General features: G+C 38.1%; 1 protein-coding gene across 5 annotated transcripts in view; it reads right to left on the reverse strand.

The window, feature by feature from the left end:
- The window catches only part of LOC117299799, a 35,536-nt gene that overhangs the window by 10,736 nt on the left and 8,329 nt on the right, over window positions 1–16,471 (reverse strand). For 4 of the 5 annotated variants that reach the window (XM_033783608.1, XM_033783445.1, XM_033783362.1 and 1 more), the window contains exons 7-17: window positions 15,933–16,200; window positions 15,325–15,479; window positions 14,260–14,445; window positions 13,433–13,750; window positions 11,792–11,949; window positions 10,449–10,608; window positions 9,839–9,931; window positions 8,472–8,501; window positions 3,690–3,743; window positions 789–1,163; window positions 280–456 (exon numbers count right to left, since the gene is read on the reverse strand). In XM_033783608.1, the coding sequence (XP_033639499.1) occupies window positions 280–456; window positions 789–1,163; window positions 3,690–3,743; window positions 8,472–8,501; window positions 9,839–9,931; window positions 10,449–10,608; window positions 11,792–11,949; window positions 13,433–13,750; window positions 14,260–14,445; window positions 15,325–15,479; window positions 15,933–16,200 (1,974 nt within the window). The remainder of the gene's footprint in view (window positions 1–279; window positions 457–788; window positions 1,164–3,689; window positions 3,744–8,471; window positions 8,502–9,838; window positions 9,932–10,448; window positions 10,609–11,791; window positions 11,950–13,432; window positions 13,751–14,259; window positions 14,446–15,324; window positions 15,480–15,932; window positions 16,201–16,471) is intronic. The other variant, XM_033783524.1, reaches the window with a different exon arrangement.

Below are 16,471 nucleotides of genomic sequence, written 5' to 3' on the forward strand. Positions count from 1 at the left end.
AATTAACAAAATAAATTTACAGAAAGCAACTAAGGAAACAGATATTTTTTCAGTGCTTTGTTGAAAATAGAAGCGAAATTGAGGTCCGTATGGTGATAGGGAGGTTGTTCCACAGTCGTGGAACGGCTAAAGAAATAGAATTATAGGCAGCAGATTGGAGAGATTTGCTGCTTGGTTTTATTTTCAGCATGAAAGGATATGGTCGGGAAGCTGAGTGAAATCCAGCTCTATAGTTTGTCTGTAAAAAGTAAAACATGATTCAAGATGTGCTTTTCTTACTTCTTGGAAGATGGATCGAAGTATGATGCGGCTATCTGACGGGAGAGAGTGTTGCGTTTCTCTGCATGGGCATCCGACAGACGTAGAGGAGCTTCAATATCAAAGTACATGTTGAATGCATTCAAGTTCTCCTTCCCTTCGATCTCTTGCATGTAGCTCTTGAACAAGGTCATCAATCTGCATGCATAAATACCCTAGTTAGTTTAGGCAGTCCTATTTGTCAAAAAGTGGTCACATAACCATTAATGACCGTTCACAAAACAAAGCCAGAGTAAGATCAGGGCCCAATTTCATGGCATTACCGCCGAATTCTTCACTTACGATCACCATTCTACGCTTACTTGCAAGTGCAAAATTTCTGCGCTTGCTGCGTAAGCGTATAATGCCTAGTAACATGGAGTACGCACGCGCACATGAAAAAATTCCCTGCTAACCTGTGAAATCAAGTGCCGATTTATAGTAAGTAGAGCCATGAAATTGGGCCCTGATGTTTACAATATTCTTCTTACTGTTTGTTCTTGGCCATCTTCTTGAATGTTGCATCCTCTCGTGCCTCCTCCACCGACTTAACATCTGGTGGTTGATACGTCTGAATCTGAGACGATGCTGGGGCAGACTCCTCCTTCTTCCCCTTACCCCCACCACCATCCCCCTTGGCCTGGTCATGAGGGGTCTGAAACTTCACTCCTGGTTTCTTCTTTGCTTCGGCCCGGGCCTTCTTCACTTGCCTCAGGAGTTTCTTCTGCATAGCGAGCTGCTCCTTGCGCTTCTTCTGCTGGGCTTTCTTCTTAGACTCCGGGCTGAGCTCGCGCTTCTTGCGCGATTTGACCGCTTTGGAGGGTGCTCGCTGACGGGCTTGCCGTCTCGGTGATGCGGATGGGGTGCTGGTCAGGAAGAGGTAAGATCACTCAGGTTAAAGGTCAATGGTTAGTTTTGTGTTTTTGATGAGAAAGATCTAAAACAAATCTTATGCAATTATCACCACAAGTTCACACATGAAAAGATGCAACATATGGCATCTAACTAAAGAAGTCAATCATACTATGCACTGTATGATTGACGTTTTTAATATGTGCAGGTAACACAATCACCACAGCAATCTTTGAACTACATGAAAACTAATGCTTCAATTGAAGACTAAAAACACAAAGTCGTGCCAATTGAAATGCTTTAAAATATTTACCTCCATTTTAAAAACATTTTCAAAAGGCACTTCAAAATCACAGCAACCATAAAAAAAAAAAACTTTTACATGCAAAAAAAAAGACAAATACATGCTGTCTAAAAGCAAATAAGCATGCAAAAGTAGCAAGAGAGTTGCAGGTGAACATGGTATGGTATAGTCTTGTGTGGGAAAACAACAAATTCACATGCATCACACAGTGAGCAAACATTTCAAATTCTAGGATTTGAAACTTTGCCTGGTTGGAGTATAATCAGGTGAGGTTTGTGGTGACACCATGTATGTAATCTCTTTGAGTAGCGTTGGTTTTGAGAAGAACAAGTGGTTGACCATTCTTGAAGATGAGCATACTGATCGTAACGGTGAGTTGTCAACCACCGATACTGTTCAGAACCACCACTACTCAAGGAGATTTACATATAATGCTACCGCAAACTTCACAGTTTTGATTATGTTAAAATGATCGTTTACATTGTTTCCACTTCTTCTGGTTACCAGAGAGAACTGCTTAGATTTTATAAAATGTTTGTATGCTTAGCACTTTGTCAATTAAGAATGCTAACATCCAACTGTCTGGTAAACTACTCTATCAATAAAAAGGAATTACCACAAAGAATAAAAAAAGAGCTACAAAATAGTAAAACACAGTTGCATGTTTTAGGCTTGGCATTTTAAATAAAACTATAAATCTACTTGTTTCACAGGATTAGCAGAGCATTAGCATAAGGGGAAAAAAGGGGGAAAACCTTGATTTGCAAATTAAGTGCAGAAACGATGCACCAAATGCCTTTAATTGGGCCTTCATTTTCAAAATGTTCACAACTTATTATAAAGAGTGCACCAGGCAAAGAGTTTGAAAGATATCAAGCACATGCATGTTCATCAAATGGAGTTGAGATTAAGTAATGGTTCACATTACCGCTAACGGGCTGTTTTTTTAGGATCTTCATTTCAGCTACAAGTCTTCTAACTTGTGAAATAACTAGACTGCACTGACGCACACTAAAGCTCGTCATAAAATGATTTTAAGATGTAGGCAGCACAAACCTTACGTTGGCATTGCTTAGGACGATCCCGGTTGTTTGTAGGTTAACAATTGAATATACAGCTAGCACGGTATGCTTATATTTTTCAATGAGGAGAACTATTTGGAGCATTTCTACAGGTCTAATGCAGCCTAAAAACAACAAACAACTAGCTCACCCCATCAATCGTTGTTTTTGACAGTTCCTTAGTTAAATAAAAAGATTGTCATTTTCATTTAGTGTATGTTTCCACTGTGTACCAATGATATTACAGTGCGATTTACCTTAATTTGTACATTTGAATACAAATGGAACATAGAGTGAGAAAATTATGGATCTGCACATATATTACTTGGAAAAGGAGCAATCTTGTCCAATGTCTTCCAAATTTTAAAGACTTTATAAAACTGATATCACAAAACAGTTTGTGTGAAAGAATATATAAAAAAAGGTACAAACAAAAACACATTTTGTGGCAACACAACTGTATTGACTATTATTATTCGGAGTTTTGGGTAAATTGATTAATGTGCTATCTTATTAATATAACAACACATTGCCGCTAGTTGTGGAAGGTCATACATGGTTAATCAAACAGCAATCACTTGTTAGTTAGTCTACATATAATAGCTGCTACGAACTCAGTCAGAGTCACACACTAATTCAGGGCAGCGCATAGCTGCAAAAAAATAGACCTCTATGAGATGGACCAGTAAAGGTAGATATGTATCTCCCCCTACCCCATCCCAATTTAACTTTCCATTGATGGCTGTGGCCACACCTTATGTAGAAAATGTCCAAAGCCTATTTTACTTTGCGCTTGCATTACGTGGTCATGCCTCAGCACTTTATCAATGAAAGGGAACGTAATCCTGAGCTAAAAGTATCTTTATGTTTCCAATGCTTGTTCATTTAAACAACACTGGAATTCATACATTTTTAGGGAACTATTTCACTTAGAAGTAAGGCAAATTTCACAACAGAATTTCTTATTCGAATTATTTCTAATTAAAGACTAACTTGGACAAACTGCTTTGACCAAAATCACACTACATTTTGAATGAAGCAGCAATGATTAATCTATCACTTTTTAGCAAAACACTAAATTTCTTTATCGCTGATTTTTTTTGTTTGTTAACCAGCGCGGGAGCTTTTGAAGCAAATTTTTTTTTCGCACTATAGGGGGGAGAATTTGGTTTCACCTGCTGTCATCATGATCGCTGGATTCCGTTTCTTCACTGTCATTGTCCTCATCACTAGAAACAAGCCGAAAGGAAGATCAAACAAAAAACAAACATGAAGCAAGAACAGAATGCAGGGAAGAACAAAGACATGCAAAGGAGAAGTGCGCATAATTTACAGAATATGGAAAGGTTGAAAATGGCACCAATGATTATATAAACTGGGAAGTTTACATGAACTGGGGTACACGGATGTGGCAATTACTGTTACATTAAGAATCTTTCAGTCAGAAGAACAAAAATTAGTAAAAGGTTTCTGCATCATATACAGTTCAACAAGTTGACTTATATGCGACCAGAAAGCTCATTATCTTTTTTAATGCTGAAGACAATGCAGCCATCACATTCACAAATATGTATATATATATAATAATAATAAAAATAAAAAATAAAAAGTAAAAAAAAAAAGTACAACTAAGTCCCTTGTTTCCTAAAGATTGACTGCTGATGGAATTGGCATGCCTAGACTTGCTTCAAGCAAAGCATTAATTGTTTAGCATTGAGAACTATGTGTGAGTCTACAGAAGAAGGTATTTCTTTGCCCTTTTTTAGTTCTAGCTTATTTTTGTGGGAGTGTCACCCCCTGAAAGAGTAAAAACCTTTTTAAGAGTGGTTCCCATACGTCCTTTGATTTTCATTGGCTTATTTTCGTTCATTACCAAGTGCACATGAGCATTATCTTTCCTGGTTCCCCGACTTCAACTGGTCAATGCAATGACTGGGAACAGTTCCAGGTCATGAATGATAACGGTCTGGTGCACTTGGCAATCAACTACAGTAAGCCAAAATAAGCCAGGGGGAAGCACTCATAAAAAAAGGTAAGAACTGAACTCATGAAATTGCAGGGCACAAATAATACCGTCCTCTTTGAATGTTGATGAAATTGCAGTGGTTAGTGTCAATATAGTAAATATTAAGATAGCGATGACATGAGAAACTCTCATGATGAATACAAAATGAAATTAGGATGATGTTCTCTGCTGCAACAAAACCATGCAAAATTATAAACATGCAAATTATTATGAACATGCAATGAGGGCGTAGCTGTGACTAAAAAGCTAATAATATGAGCACATAGAAAAGACATTAAGTAGCAGCAAACTGCAAATTAACATTGAGGTAGAACTCTCCCTCCATGATTATAATAAGTGCTACCAAATACATGAACCTCTAGCAACGGAAACAAACTGGGACCATCCTTGAATTGATTTGCAAACAAATATTTTGAAAGTGTCACTTGAATACTAATAAGTTCAAGGCATAGATCTATATATAGCTCTATGGTTCAAGGGCACTCATGAACTCATATTTAGCTCAATATGCAGGGGTGGATTTAGGCAATGCTAAGAGATAGGACCAGTCCTAAGTTAGGACGGGTTACTGGTCCTAACTTAGGACCAGTCCTATCTCTTAGCATTGCCTAGGACTAGTCCTAAGTTAGGACTACCTTTGTGAAATCCACCCCTGGACATTTTAGAGAGGAACCTCTCAGCAGCCTATAGGGCCCTTCCAAAACTAAGGCTTCAGTTTAGGTTCCGACTTGGCTCGATCAGTTTTTAAAATGTATACCTCAAATTGACAGTGCCTTAAGCCAGAATCAAAGTCTAAGCCATGGTTCTAAAAAAACAGCACTAGTTCATAAATAACTGACAAGGAATGGGCTTCCAGATATTGTGTCTCCATGTACATTACAATAATCCATTTCATAAAGCTTCTTAAAGTACAGTTATAATAAGCAAAGAAAAAAAAAGGTAACTGGTATGATGCTTATTTCCGCTGAGTAAAACAAATCTTTTAAGTAGCCGAGTAATTTTTTGAAACTGTAGCTCTAGATTAACAATAAATCAATATATGGCGAGAAGTGCAATTGATGAGTGTCTTACATATGCCTTCCATGCCAAGTAGAGTGACTGATAGAAAGTAAAAAATAAATAAAAACGTCAAACAGTTGAAACAGATCATTCAAGTTCATGCAAACAAAATTATTAAAGGGGGACTTTGTCATCATGATCATAGTAGACTTACGGCTGAACATGGAATTATCAACTTAACTGGTGTGCACTTTGGGGTACAGTTAACCATATGTAGGTTATAATCACTGGCCAATAACAGAAACAGTTATTGTTGTACAGCCGCTAAAACACACCCCTGCCGAATCAAATACAGAAGACGCCTTCATGTGCAGTAAATGGTTACAGTTCATAGTTCCATGCACAGCCACATGATGACAGTCTCCTTCTAAGGATCATACTTTATTATCGTTTCATTTGTCATGCAGTGGAAACTACATGCATGTATACCTTGGACATGTTGGACCTATGAGTTTGTCATGGTGTTGTGAGTGTCACACACGGGAGATGAGCTGAGCAATGAGTCAAAATGTGTTGGGATGAGACAAAAATAGTGTTTGAAGATTTGAGTTTCTCATATATTGTAAAATCATTGAAATGTATAGTCAGTAAAATCAATTTCCTGATTTGAAATCTGAAATCTGTCTTCCTGTAATGTTTGAACTTGTAACAATCGTCTTAAATATTTCCATTGGATTTTACACATTTTAAAAAGAAAATTCATTGAGCCTCCTTTAAAATGCTGAACAACTGTCAGGCCTGCAATTTCATCTTTGAGAGGGCAAGGCCATTTGCATTTTTCAAAAGGCACTTCTACTGGAAAATATATGGAAAAACTTGAAAGAGCACCAAGACCAACACCAGGGGGGAGGCCACAGCCTCCCAAACCCCTGTGTAATTACAGGCCTGATATGTTTTTATATGAACGATGTGCATACAAAAATATAAATTATTCTTAGTAGCCAAACACAAGTGACCATTTTATGATCTTTAATATATTATCTTGAGTTTGTTCTTGATCTCAGTTTCACAGGACAGTCACTTGTCTGTAAATGACTGCACTCTTCCCAAAACAATTTATGCGTCATCCCATAAAAAAGTATATGACATTCTGAATGATTGAACAAATGAAGTTTGAGTATACTCTGATAATTACGACAGTTTTATGCACAAACTTCCTTAAATCTTTCAAAAATTGTTTGACTTTCCTTCAAAAGTCATGCTTTACTTCAAGATACAACAAAAGAAATGATTGATGGAGATTGTTTTTACAGGCAATGGAAATTAAAATAAACCCTTATGGACCATGAAATGAAGAGAATGAAAATCACTTAAAAGAATAAATTATCTTTTGGGAAACACTAAAACTGCTACATCCACACTTGATGAAGGAACTACAGTGTCAATGTGGTTTAGAGAAACAACAAAATCAAGGGGAGTTCAGGATGGAGGTTGGAAGTGCTTCTTTTTTACAAAAACTGCCCCTCGATATAATTTTTTTTCCATTTTTTTTTTCAAGGTCCAATTAAGTTTTGTAATGCCTCCATTTTCCAATAGATATAGATAGAGACCTTATAAAAATGAGGGCAAAAAATACAAGTCTTTAATCTTACATTGAAATGATGTAAATATGTCATCTCATTTTCAGAGCAAAATTTGAAACATGACGTCAATGGATGCAACAACGAATGGGTGTTCATCACGTCCAAATAGGAATTTTTGCTTCAGTCAAAAGATCAAAATCAATGCCTTTTTTATTTAATATCATCAAAATTCAGGAATGAACTGAAATAGTTCCTGTACAAACATGTACAATTTGAAATGGGACATCATTGCATGTTTTTAGGATGTTGACAAAAATTGTAATGGAAGAGTACCAAATAAAATGGCATTTTACATCGTTTTACCACAAGGTCAGAAACTTGTAATTTTATTACCCATTATCATAATGTGGAGATGCCCCCTTTTAGATCAGCTACATCAAGACAATTTTGAACTGTGTGTAAATTTAATTCAGTAGTCATTTTCTATGAGTTGCACCAAATATTATAACTAGTTTGAAGCAATGGGATTGTGAATTGGCAGTGTTAACTGTTTTTACTGCCCCAAAGCACATTGAGCTGCTATTGGCTTGTTTCTCTTTCCTGCATGTTAGTTTAAGGCCGTGTCCGAATTGGTGACTTCGGCTACAGCTACGGCTAGGGTGCGCGCGTCTGCTATTCTTAAACACTGACAGACGCGCTGATCTAGCCGTAGCTGTAGCCAAAGTCGCCAATTCGGACACGGCCTTACACTGGTTTGGATGATCTGACATGTGACATCACTTGTTTACACAAAGGGAGCCCTCTATTGAGCCATGATGGCTGATTGGTGCCTAGCGCAAGCTTTAACCATGGAGGTAGAATTCTACCTCCATGCTTAAACATTGTTTCTGCTAAGCAGGATATGAAACAACTTTTCCAACTGACCCTTGCACGTTGTGCAGAGCACTTACACGCACCGACATGTATCCTGTCTGCCATTTTAGGAGTTAAAATGCCCACAAAGGAATTTGTCTCCCATTATATGGTAGAGATGGTAAAGGCATTGTGCGGAGGTGTGTTTCGTGTTGTGCTAGGGTTCTGACATATACACCCATTGCCATTGAAAATGTGAAAAACTTGTTTAGAATGGGCCAATCTGTCTCCAGACTGCATTGGAGTATGATCGTCATGTGAACAAGCCGTGAAGTATATTAAGAGGCTTACATGTTGGACATGTTGGATATGTAAATGTTAATTTCTATGTTACTGACAACAGAGGGCTCTTCAAGTGTAAACAAATGTTTCTTTGTCAATATAAACAAAATAAAAGCTATATTCTACAAGTCTACAAGACACATGATTCGAATTACCTGACTCTAGTTAAGGTAAAATGGACTTGGCTAAAATCAAACAAACCATGAAAACAGGAAGGAAAGAAATCATGAGTAAAATATGTTTATCATATTGTAGCAATTCACTGAGTACAGAAGTTTTTAAAACAGAATATTTGAAATTAGTTATTTGAGTAGCATAAAAACAAGATTCCAATAAAATGCTTCAGTTTTGAAAAGAGACCTGAATTTGACCTTTGGTCAGGAACAAAACTTGCTTGGGGTCATACAAAATATTTTTGTTAGTTTTTGTTTCTTTTTGTAATGATTAGTAGCTGTATTGCTTTTCATACATACTTGGCAAATCTGCATTAACACTGCAATATTGTCATACGACTGTTAACTAAAAATTATGTGTGATGATTTCAAAGCAGGGGGGGGGGGAATCTTAAATTGACTACATTTAAATGTAGTCTAATTTAGCATTGTTATACTTCAGTGTATTTCACGGCCCAATTCAAGTTGGTAGGTTACAAATTTGAATCTAGAAAGTTTGAAGTACGTAATAGTTTGAAACTTGCGCAAGGAGCTACCTAGTGCTCAACACAAATGGAGTTCAACGCAGAATAGAGGTAAAGTGAGGCTAAACTATCAGATCTGTTTTTGAACAAAAAGCATTTATAAAACTAACTTTTGCAATGGTTGAAATAATATTGTTTTCATACTCACCCTATAATTATCAGGTTGCAAAAAAAATCAACACTTCCTGCTACAAGACTTCAAAATGGTCATTAAAATTAGTTGACCATTTTCTCAAGTGCTACACGCAAGAACTACTTTTCAACATCTGCGAAAGCATTTCTAACTCAAGTACTTTGCACAGCTACTTTTCAGTTACTATGGCAGAAAAAAGAAGTGAACAATTTCTTAACAGCAAACTTCCAGTGGTTGTAACTAAATAAAGAATTCAACAGCATAACACACTGTTTTCATGTCCTCATCTCTACTTGAGGTTCACTCTTCAACTAAGGGCACAACAACTTCCAAGATGACAAACGTCAAATGACATCTACTGAAATCAGTGAACTATTCTAAAATCTCAGGCCTACAAACATGTTATCTTTTGTTTGCAAAGTCTTCCTCGAAGCCGAGTCTTCTCTGAAGGCGTAGTTAGCACCTCCATCTAACATGAGTATCATAATAGACTTCAAGACTCTCCTAGGGTTAAAACGTTAGACTGTTAACTATTTTTTGCACTTATACCACAGATCCTGTTGGTTGGTAAGCAGTTCTATTTTCTCTCTTATTTGTTTGGTGTATTTAGGACCTCCATCTATATAGGAGTACCATGTCATGTCAGTCTTTTCCCATTACTCGTTAGAATTAAAAACTTTGCTGTAACTTACCGAGTAGGGGGAGCCACTTCTCTCTTGATTGACTTGGCCGAGGAGTGGCGGGAACTTTTAGAAGAAAATCGATCATCAGGTCTCGCCCTAGAGCTTCAAGAAAATGAAAAAAACTATGCTGCAAACAATAGTTGACCAAATTAGGAAAGCTCTACCTTCTGAAATTGTATACTACGGCAAGTGTAGGTTGGTAAGGTTATAACTTAAGCCCAGTTCATACTTCTTGCGAATGTGAATGCAGTACAAATGTTTACGTCACAAATTCGTAACAAATAATTTTGAAACGTAGAGATGTGCTCAACTCCTGCAAAACATTCGCGCAAAAACAGCCTCGTGACATCAAAATTCACTTCGCATTCGCAGAAAAAATAAACCAGACTTTTTGCTCAGGGAAAAATATCAAGCAGAATTCCTTCTTACAAGTATTTTGAGTGTTCTAAAGAATGTCCAACAATGATGTAAAATTACATCACATCATACTAAAATATTTATCAAACTTGAGACCCAAAATCTGTTTTGGGGAAAAAAAGAAGTTGTTGAAATTATTTTCAACATTCTTCTTATTCTGATCAATTTGTTTACGGCTGTACATATGGTGATTGAAACTTACTGTAAAAATACAGCCAGATCCTCCTTAAGGTAGACCAGCCATTCTCGTTGTAGCATCAGGACGGCATGCTCCTTGGCACGACTGAATGTGGAGGCTTCTACAAAGTCACTGGTTGTTAACAGGCGTCTGTGGATATTGTCTCTTTCATTGGGATCCACACCTAGTTACAAAGAATGGTTTATTGAATTAGGGTTATACTAAAAAACAGGTTTATTTGTTTATTATTCGACTGTCGAATGAATGCACAATTGATCATAATACCACTATAATAATTAATAGTTCTACTTATTTGGGAGGCTAATCATCCTCAATAGTAGCAGAAAGCTGAATTGTGAAGGAGGTGGCTACAACATGTTCATGAGCGCCTTAAGCAGCCAGCCATTTCAACCTATATATGAACCTGGAGCACAGACAGAGATCAAAAAGGTTTGCTCACATATCGCTTTAGCCAGGATCCAAACCAAGGCCACAATGGTGAGAGGTGAGCACTTTACGCAATCCGTGCCACCCCTGTTAAACCTGTGACCGATTTCACAAAGAGTTAAGACTGATCTTAACTGCAAATCAATCGTAGTTGCTGAGTAAAGTGTGATGTCACAATACAAATCACTGTGGTAATACTGAAAACTCATCTTAAGATGAATCCTAGTGCTTTGAGAAATCGAGCCCTGGTTTTGAAAACTTGATTTGAATATTTTGGCAATGATACCATGGGATCCTCAAATGTTACTAGCACTGTTACCCGTACGCAAGAAGATACCTGTGTAGACAAAATGATGAAGACTTTTCTGTATTCAAGGTGGGATTCGAACCAGGGTCGGCAGAGGTTAAAGGCAAATACCACTACACTGCAAGTTAGGAACTACACTGCAACCCCTTTCTCACCGAAGGTCTTCAGACAGCCTTTGCCTGTTTTACAGATATTTCCATGGTAAATGTTCCACCAGTCTATCACACCTTGTTCCTCCTGTCAGGGTTTTTGAGCGCGAGACCAGGCTTTCTGCTTGTTCTCATCCTTATACTGTGGCTGTGCCGAGATGTAGAACAAAGAGCTACTCCAGTAGCTTTTTCCCTCGTACTGTATCTCTTTGGAACTCCTTGCCTGGTGCATGTTTCCCTTCATCCTATGATCTTCCATCTTTTAAGAGGAATGTCAATTCCTACCTTCAGCTCCACTGAGTTTCTGCATGTCTATGTTTTCTTCCTTGTAGCCCTCAACCTACATGTAGAGTGGCTTTTAGCCTTGTTTTGGGCGTCTTGCATAAAAATATAAAAAAATACACCAACTAGATCCACAAGTACATGTATGTTCTCAATCATATTATGGGTAATTTGAAACCTACCTATATTCCACATGCCTCCATCCATGATGAATTTACTGAATATACCCCAGGCATGACCCATACGAAGAAGCCTATCAGCAGCCCTGTCCTCCTCAGCTCCGTAGTCCGTTACATCCTGCCAGAATAACAGATTCGCAAGCAGCCTGTGATCCACTTGCCTACGGAAAAAGAACGGAGAGTTCAATTAAAAATGTGTGTAAAACTTGATAGCAAGCAGTGTAAGTGCTGTCATCAAAATGACTAAAGAATGGCATTAACACAGACTACTTTACAGCAGATGATTAGGTCATACTTGTTGCATGATATTTGGTCATAGAAAACAAAATTGTTTCATGTTTTTTCAAGTACAAGGGCTGATCTACATGTACATGTACACAAGGCATAGGCTTTAAAAGACTTTTCAAGCCTTATTTTGAAAAAAAATCTGATTTTTCCTCAGGGCAAATTAATCGGAAAAACAGACCTAGGTAGGAAGATCACCAGGCCTAATGTTGAATAACTTGTTTCGAATCTGAACAATTTCTGAGAAGATTGCGAGCCCATTAAATTCAGGACATACACATAACCGCAAAAAATGTCAATACCCACTATACAAAGCCTATACTGAAAGGAAAATTACAAAATTGGTTTTGCCAACAAAACAGTTGCTGGCAGTGTAAGCACTTTACGTAATCCACCATATACTTAAACTGACAAACCTGTAGAACTTTGAGATCGATCAGCCATCTGGGTCACGATAAAATAGTGAAAAACCGATTACACATTTTGCATGACATCGATGGAAGATTTTTTCACTCACTGAGCGATAAACTCCGAACGCGAAATTAGATTCTTTATTTCTCACCAAATATTACATTTCAGTCATAACAATTTCAAGGGAAGTTTTCTACTATCATCCTAATTAGACCGTGTAAGTTTGATGTAAATCTGTGATCTTCACGATTTTGTTTCTTACCAATTCTGTAATGTTCCTTTAAACTTTTTATAAAAGATGTCAAGAATTGTATAGACCTTCTCACTGATGTCTTATTCTATAGCAAAACGAGAATTCTGCCATTTTGGATTACTGAGCACATGTTTATGCAGTTAAAGCCATTGGACCCTTTCGGTAAACAGTATTGTCCAAGACCCACACTTCGTGTATCACAACTTATATATAAAATAACAAACCTGTGAAAATTTAGGCTCAATCGGTCATCGGAGTCGGGAGAAAACCCACTCCAGTTTTCGCGCGTTTCGCCATGTCATGACATGTGTTTAAAATAAATCCTTAATTCTCGCTATCGAGAATTGATATTGTTTTACTGTTTCCTCAAAAAGTAAAGCATTTCATGGAATAATATTTCAAGAGAAGTCTTTCATCACTACCTTCTGTAAACCCTGTAAGTTATTTGTAAATCTGTGAACTTTTATTTTTTTTTCTGTACCGAAAGGGTCCAATGGCTTTAAAGTAGCCGTTCAAGATGCACATACTACATGTACTACAGCATGAGAACAAATAAAATATCGATGTCATACGAAAAAGGACTATAGCTCAAAAGGGAAATAATTTTCTAGCACGTGTTCATGGGGTTCTCAGAGCATGAGACGCACGTTACATGTGGGTGTAATTGTTTGAATAAAACACTGTAAGGAACAAACTTTTCAAGGTGTCTTTGGAAGGGCCTCCCAGCTTCTCTGTCACACGCCAGTCCAACATGAAACCTGGCGGACAGAGGCCTTGGCACGTAAGGCACAGCATCCAGGTCCACCAGCCGGCCCGGGCGGACCATGTCCTCCATCCTGCGGCCGCCCATGGCTACTTTACTCCAGTCTCGGCTGGTAGAGGCAAGTCGAAAGCAAGAAGAGGGCCTGACAGGAAGACTGTTGACCAGGGATATGGAGGGAAGGAAGGACATCTGAGGAGTCTTGGGGGTATTATCGGCATCGGAATCTTGAATTCCTTTTCGCTTCTCTGCACTGAAATGAAAGAGTAGAAAAAGACTTTAGCAACTGCTTATTAGCCCTTTATACTCCCAATACATTTTTGCCTACAGGTGACCTCAACCTCCCACTATCCTCCTCTCCTAAAACGGCCTTCCACACCAAATTGTTTGGAATGCCTGAGTGATAAGCAATTTTTAGACAATTTGATAGACAGATTTGGGAGGGTAAAAGGGTCAAGTAGAGTACTGTATGAACAACTCAGCTAAATCCATAAAAAGGAATGCTAATCATTGAATTCAACATACATCACATGTAAGCCCTATCAAATGTAAATAACTGTACATCTAAATGTAAACATGTTGCAAAAATAATATCTAGCTGAAACAAAGTAACTTTTGTCATGAAACGGTTCCTACCATACAGACTTTTGAAACCCACTCTGAAGACAAATTACGAACTATAGAATCACACTTACTAAACCATTTTTGGAGGTGGTAAACTTGGCGAAAGTCATCTGTAAACAAACAAAAAATTCACCGTACCTTATGGCACCCATTCTCTCCTTGTGTAGGACATATCTAGCAACCCAGTAAGAGCGTAATCTCCTCAGGATGTCGTACTGAGTCCTCGTGAAGACCGACTCACTTAACCCTGTATTGCCTTGAGCTTGCTTGATTTGTTCTTTGGCATCAGCTGTCAGATTAAACTTATACTTGTCTTGAATATCTCTGTCGGGTTTACAACATGGAAAAAAACAAAAAACACATTATGATCCCATAAGTTTCAAGCCTTGTAGCTAATAAGGGAATCAATGTGTGGTGAAGAGGTTTTCAACTAGAGGTTTAATCCCAAATCCCAACGAGGCCTGGTTCTTGATAATTCACACACAGCGCGGCCAAATCACCGACAGCGCCTGCATCGCCCGTAACAAGAAACGTCTTGCATCAAGACTAGCGCGGACAACCGGTTATAAACACTGGTCATTATCAACGGTTTAAACACCCCCCCGTGACGCGCTCTCCACCAATAGGAATAGCGAAACTGTCTGAGGTATTTATGAATTTAAAATAAAAGCCAATCGTGGTCTATGTCTACATTTCTTATACCAAAGCCCTTTTGAAACTGTTCACACTTCAATCCCTTTAACCCCTGATCTACCCCAGCCAATTAGCCTTTTTGAGATATATCGAACACCATATACGACTACAAATTACAGACAGATTTACCTAGAACCAAACAGTGCACAATTATAATAGTGTCCTCCATACCTCAACATGGCTTATGTGCATACCTTGAGGAATAGCCACTGCTGCTATGGAGTAGGAGTCCCCGGTAAAACCCAGGGGTATTGACTTGAAACGTTAAGCCGGAACCCCGTAAAAAAGGGATCTAGGCGGGAACAGTGTGAAAAGGTGTTGGGGTAACTGTTGAGGTTTTAAAAAAAATTCTGGGGCCTCCCCAGGGCAGTATTCCTTGGGGATAAGCGCTACATTATGAAAAGGGGTTTAGAGACTGTTAAATAATTTATGGATTGGGTAATTGATTTATACATAATGTCAAACTTTGTTCCAAAACATACACGTGAAAATTCAAAATCTGCACCTTACCTAAACAATCTAGTCATGGTTGCACTGGTTAAGGTTTCCCCAAAGTTTATTGCTTGTACATTATCGCTGTAAAGTTCACAGTCCAGCCAGAAGTTCATCATATCTTCTCCTGCCGTGTTGCTCAGGAATGACTTGAATGCTGCCATGCCTGATAACTAAAACAAAACAAAACAGAAGTTTAAAAACCCACGTCAGTATATTTAGTTCAATAATGACAATTTGTAATAATGAAAAACTACCAGCAACTTCATTGAGCACTGTGCAGCACCAAATTAATAACATATCCCTGAGGCAAGTTGGGAAGGTATTGCATTCTCCTCTACCAGTCAGGCTCCTAATGGATGATACCCATGCCTACATCCTTATAGACTGTGAAGGGGCTAACCCTGTTTCAGCCCCAGGAGTAGGTGGCAACGTGCCCCTAGTGGAAGTTGATTTGGGTCGCTAGACCAAATCAGTTAATGTGTAGCTCTCACCTTAAAGTGGCCGTCCAAGGCCCTGTGATGTGAGGCAATCTCTCATATAAAACAATTAATAAGAAATGAGATTCCAGAAAAGCAGTAAAGAAGCCAATCTCCCTGTTTAAACAAAAAAAATACAATTCTCACCCCGCCAATCAAATGTTCCTTCAGCTGTTGGAATGTGACTCGATGGCGTCCCTCTATCTGTCTGAGTTCGGACTCGGTACGCTCATCTTCCTCATTGTCATACTCGATAACACTCGCTGTGCCCGTCCCTGCATCTTCATCTTCATCTTCCTCCTCCTCCTCCTCATCTTCATCATCTCCTGCAAGGAGACTCTGCTCCAGTGAGGTTTGAAATCTTGATCCACCTCCTTCAGGAGGTATGGGGTACTCATCAGGCGGAGATGGAACCCTACATCATGGGAAAATTTATTAAGACATGATGCTCGTTTGCTCTATATCCATTACATTTACATTTTTTCTTTTCATTTTTATCAATTATTTTCTTGACCTGTTCTTATCTATCTTTGACCTAAATAATTAAACCTAAATTGTTTTATTACTCTCCTATTTTCACCAACATGGAAATAAATGTTAATTGAATTGAATAGTAAATTTTTAGACTAATAAGAGTAAAAAGGTAATCACTTAATCCGTTAGTTTCCTTTAAAGACACTTAATAA

Source organism: Asterias rubens, chromosome 1 (assembly GCF_902459465.1).
Source record: "Asterias rubens chromosome 1, eAstRub1.3, whole genome shotgun sequence".
In the NCBI taxonomy this organism is placed as follows: domain Eukaryota; kingdom Metazoa; phylum Echinodermata; class Asteroidea; order Forcipulatida; family Asteriidae; genus Asterias; species Asterias rubens.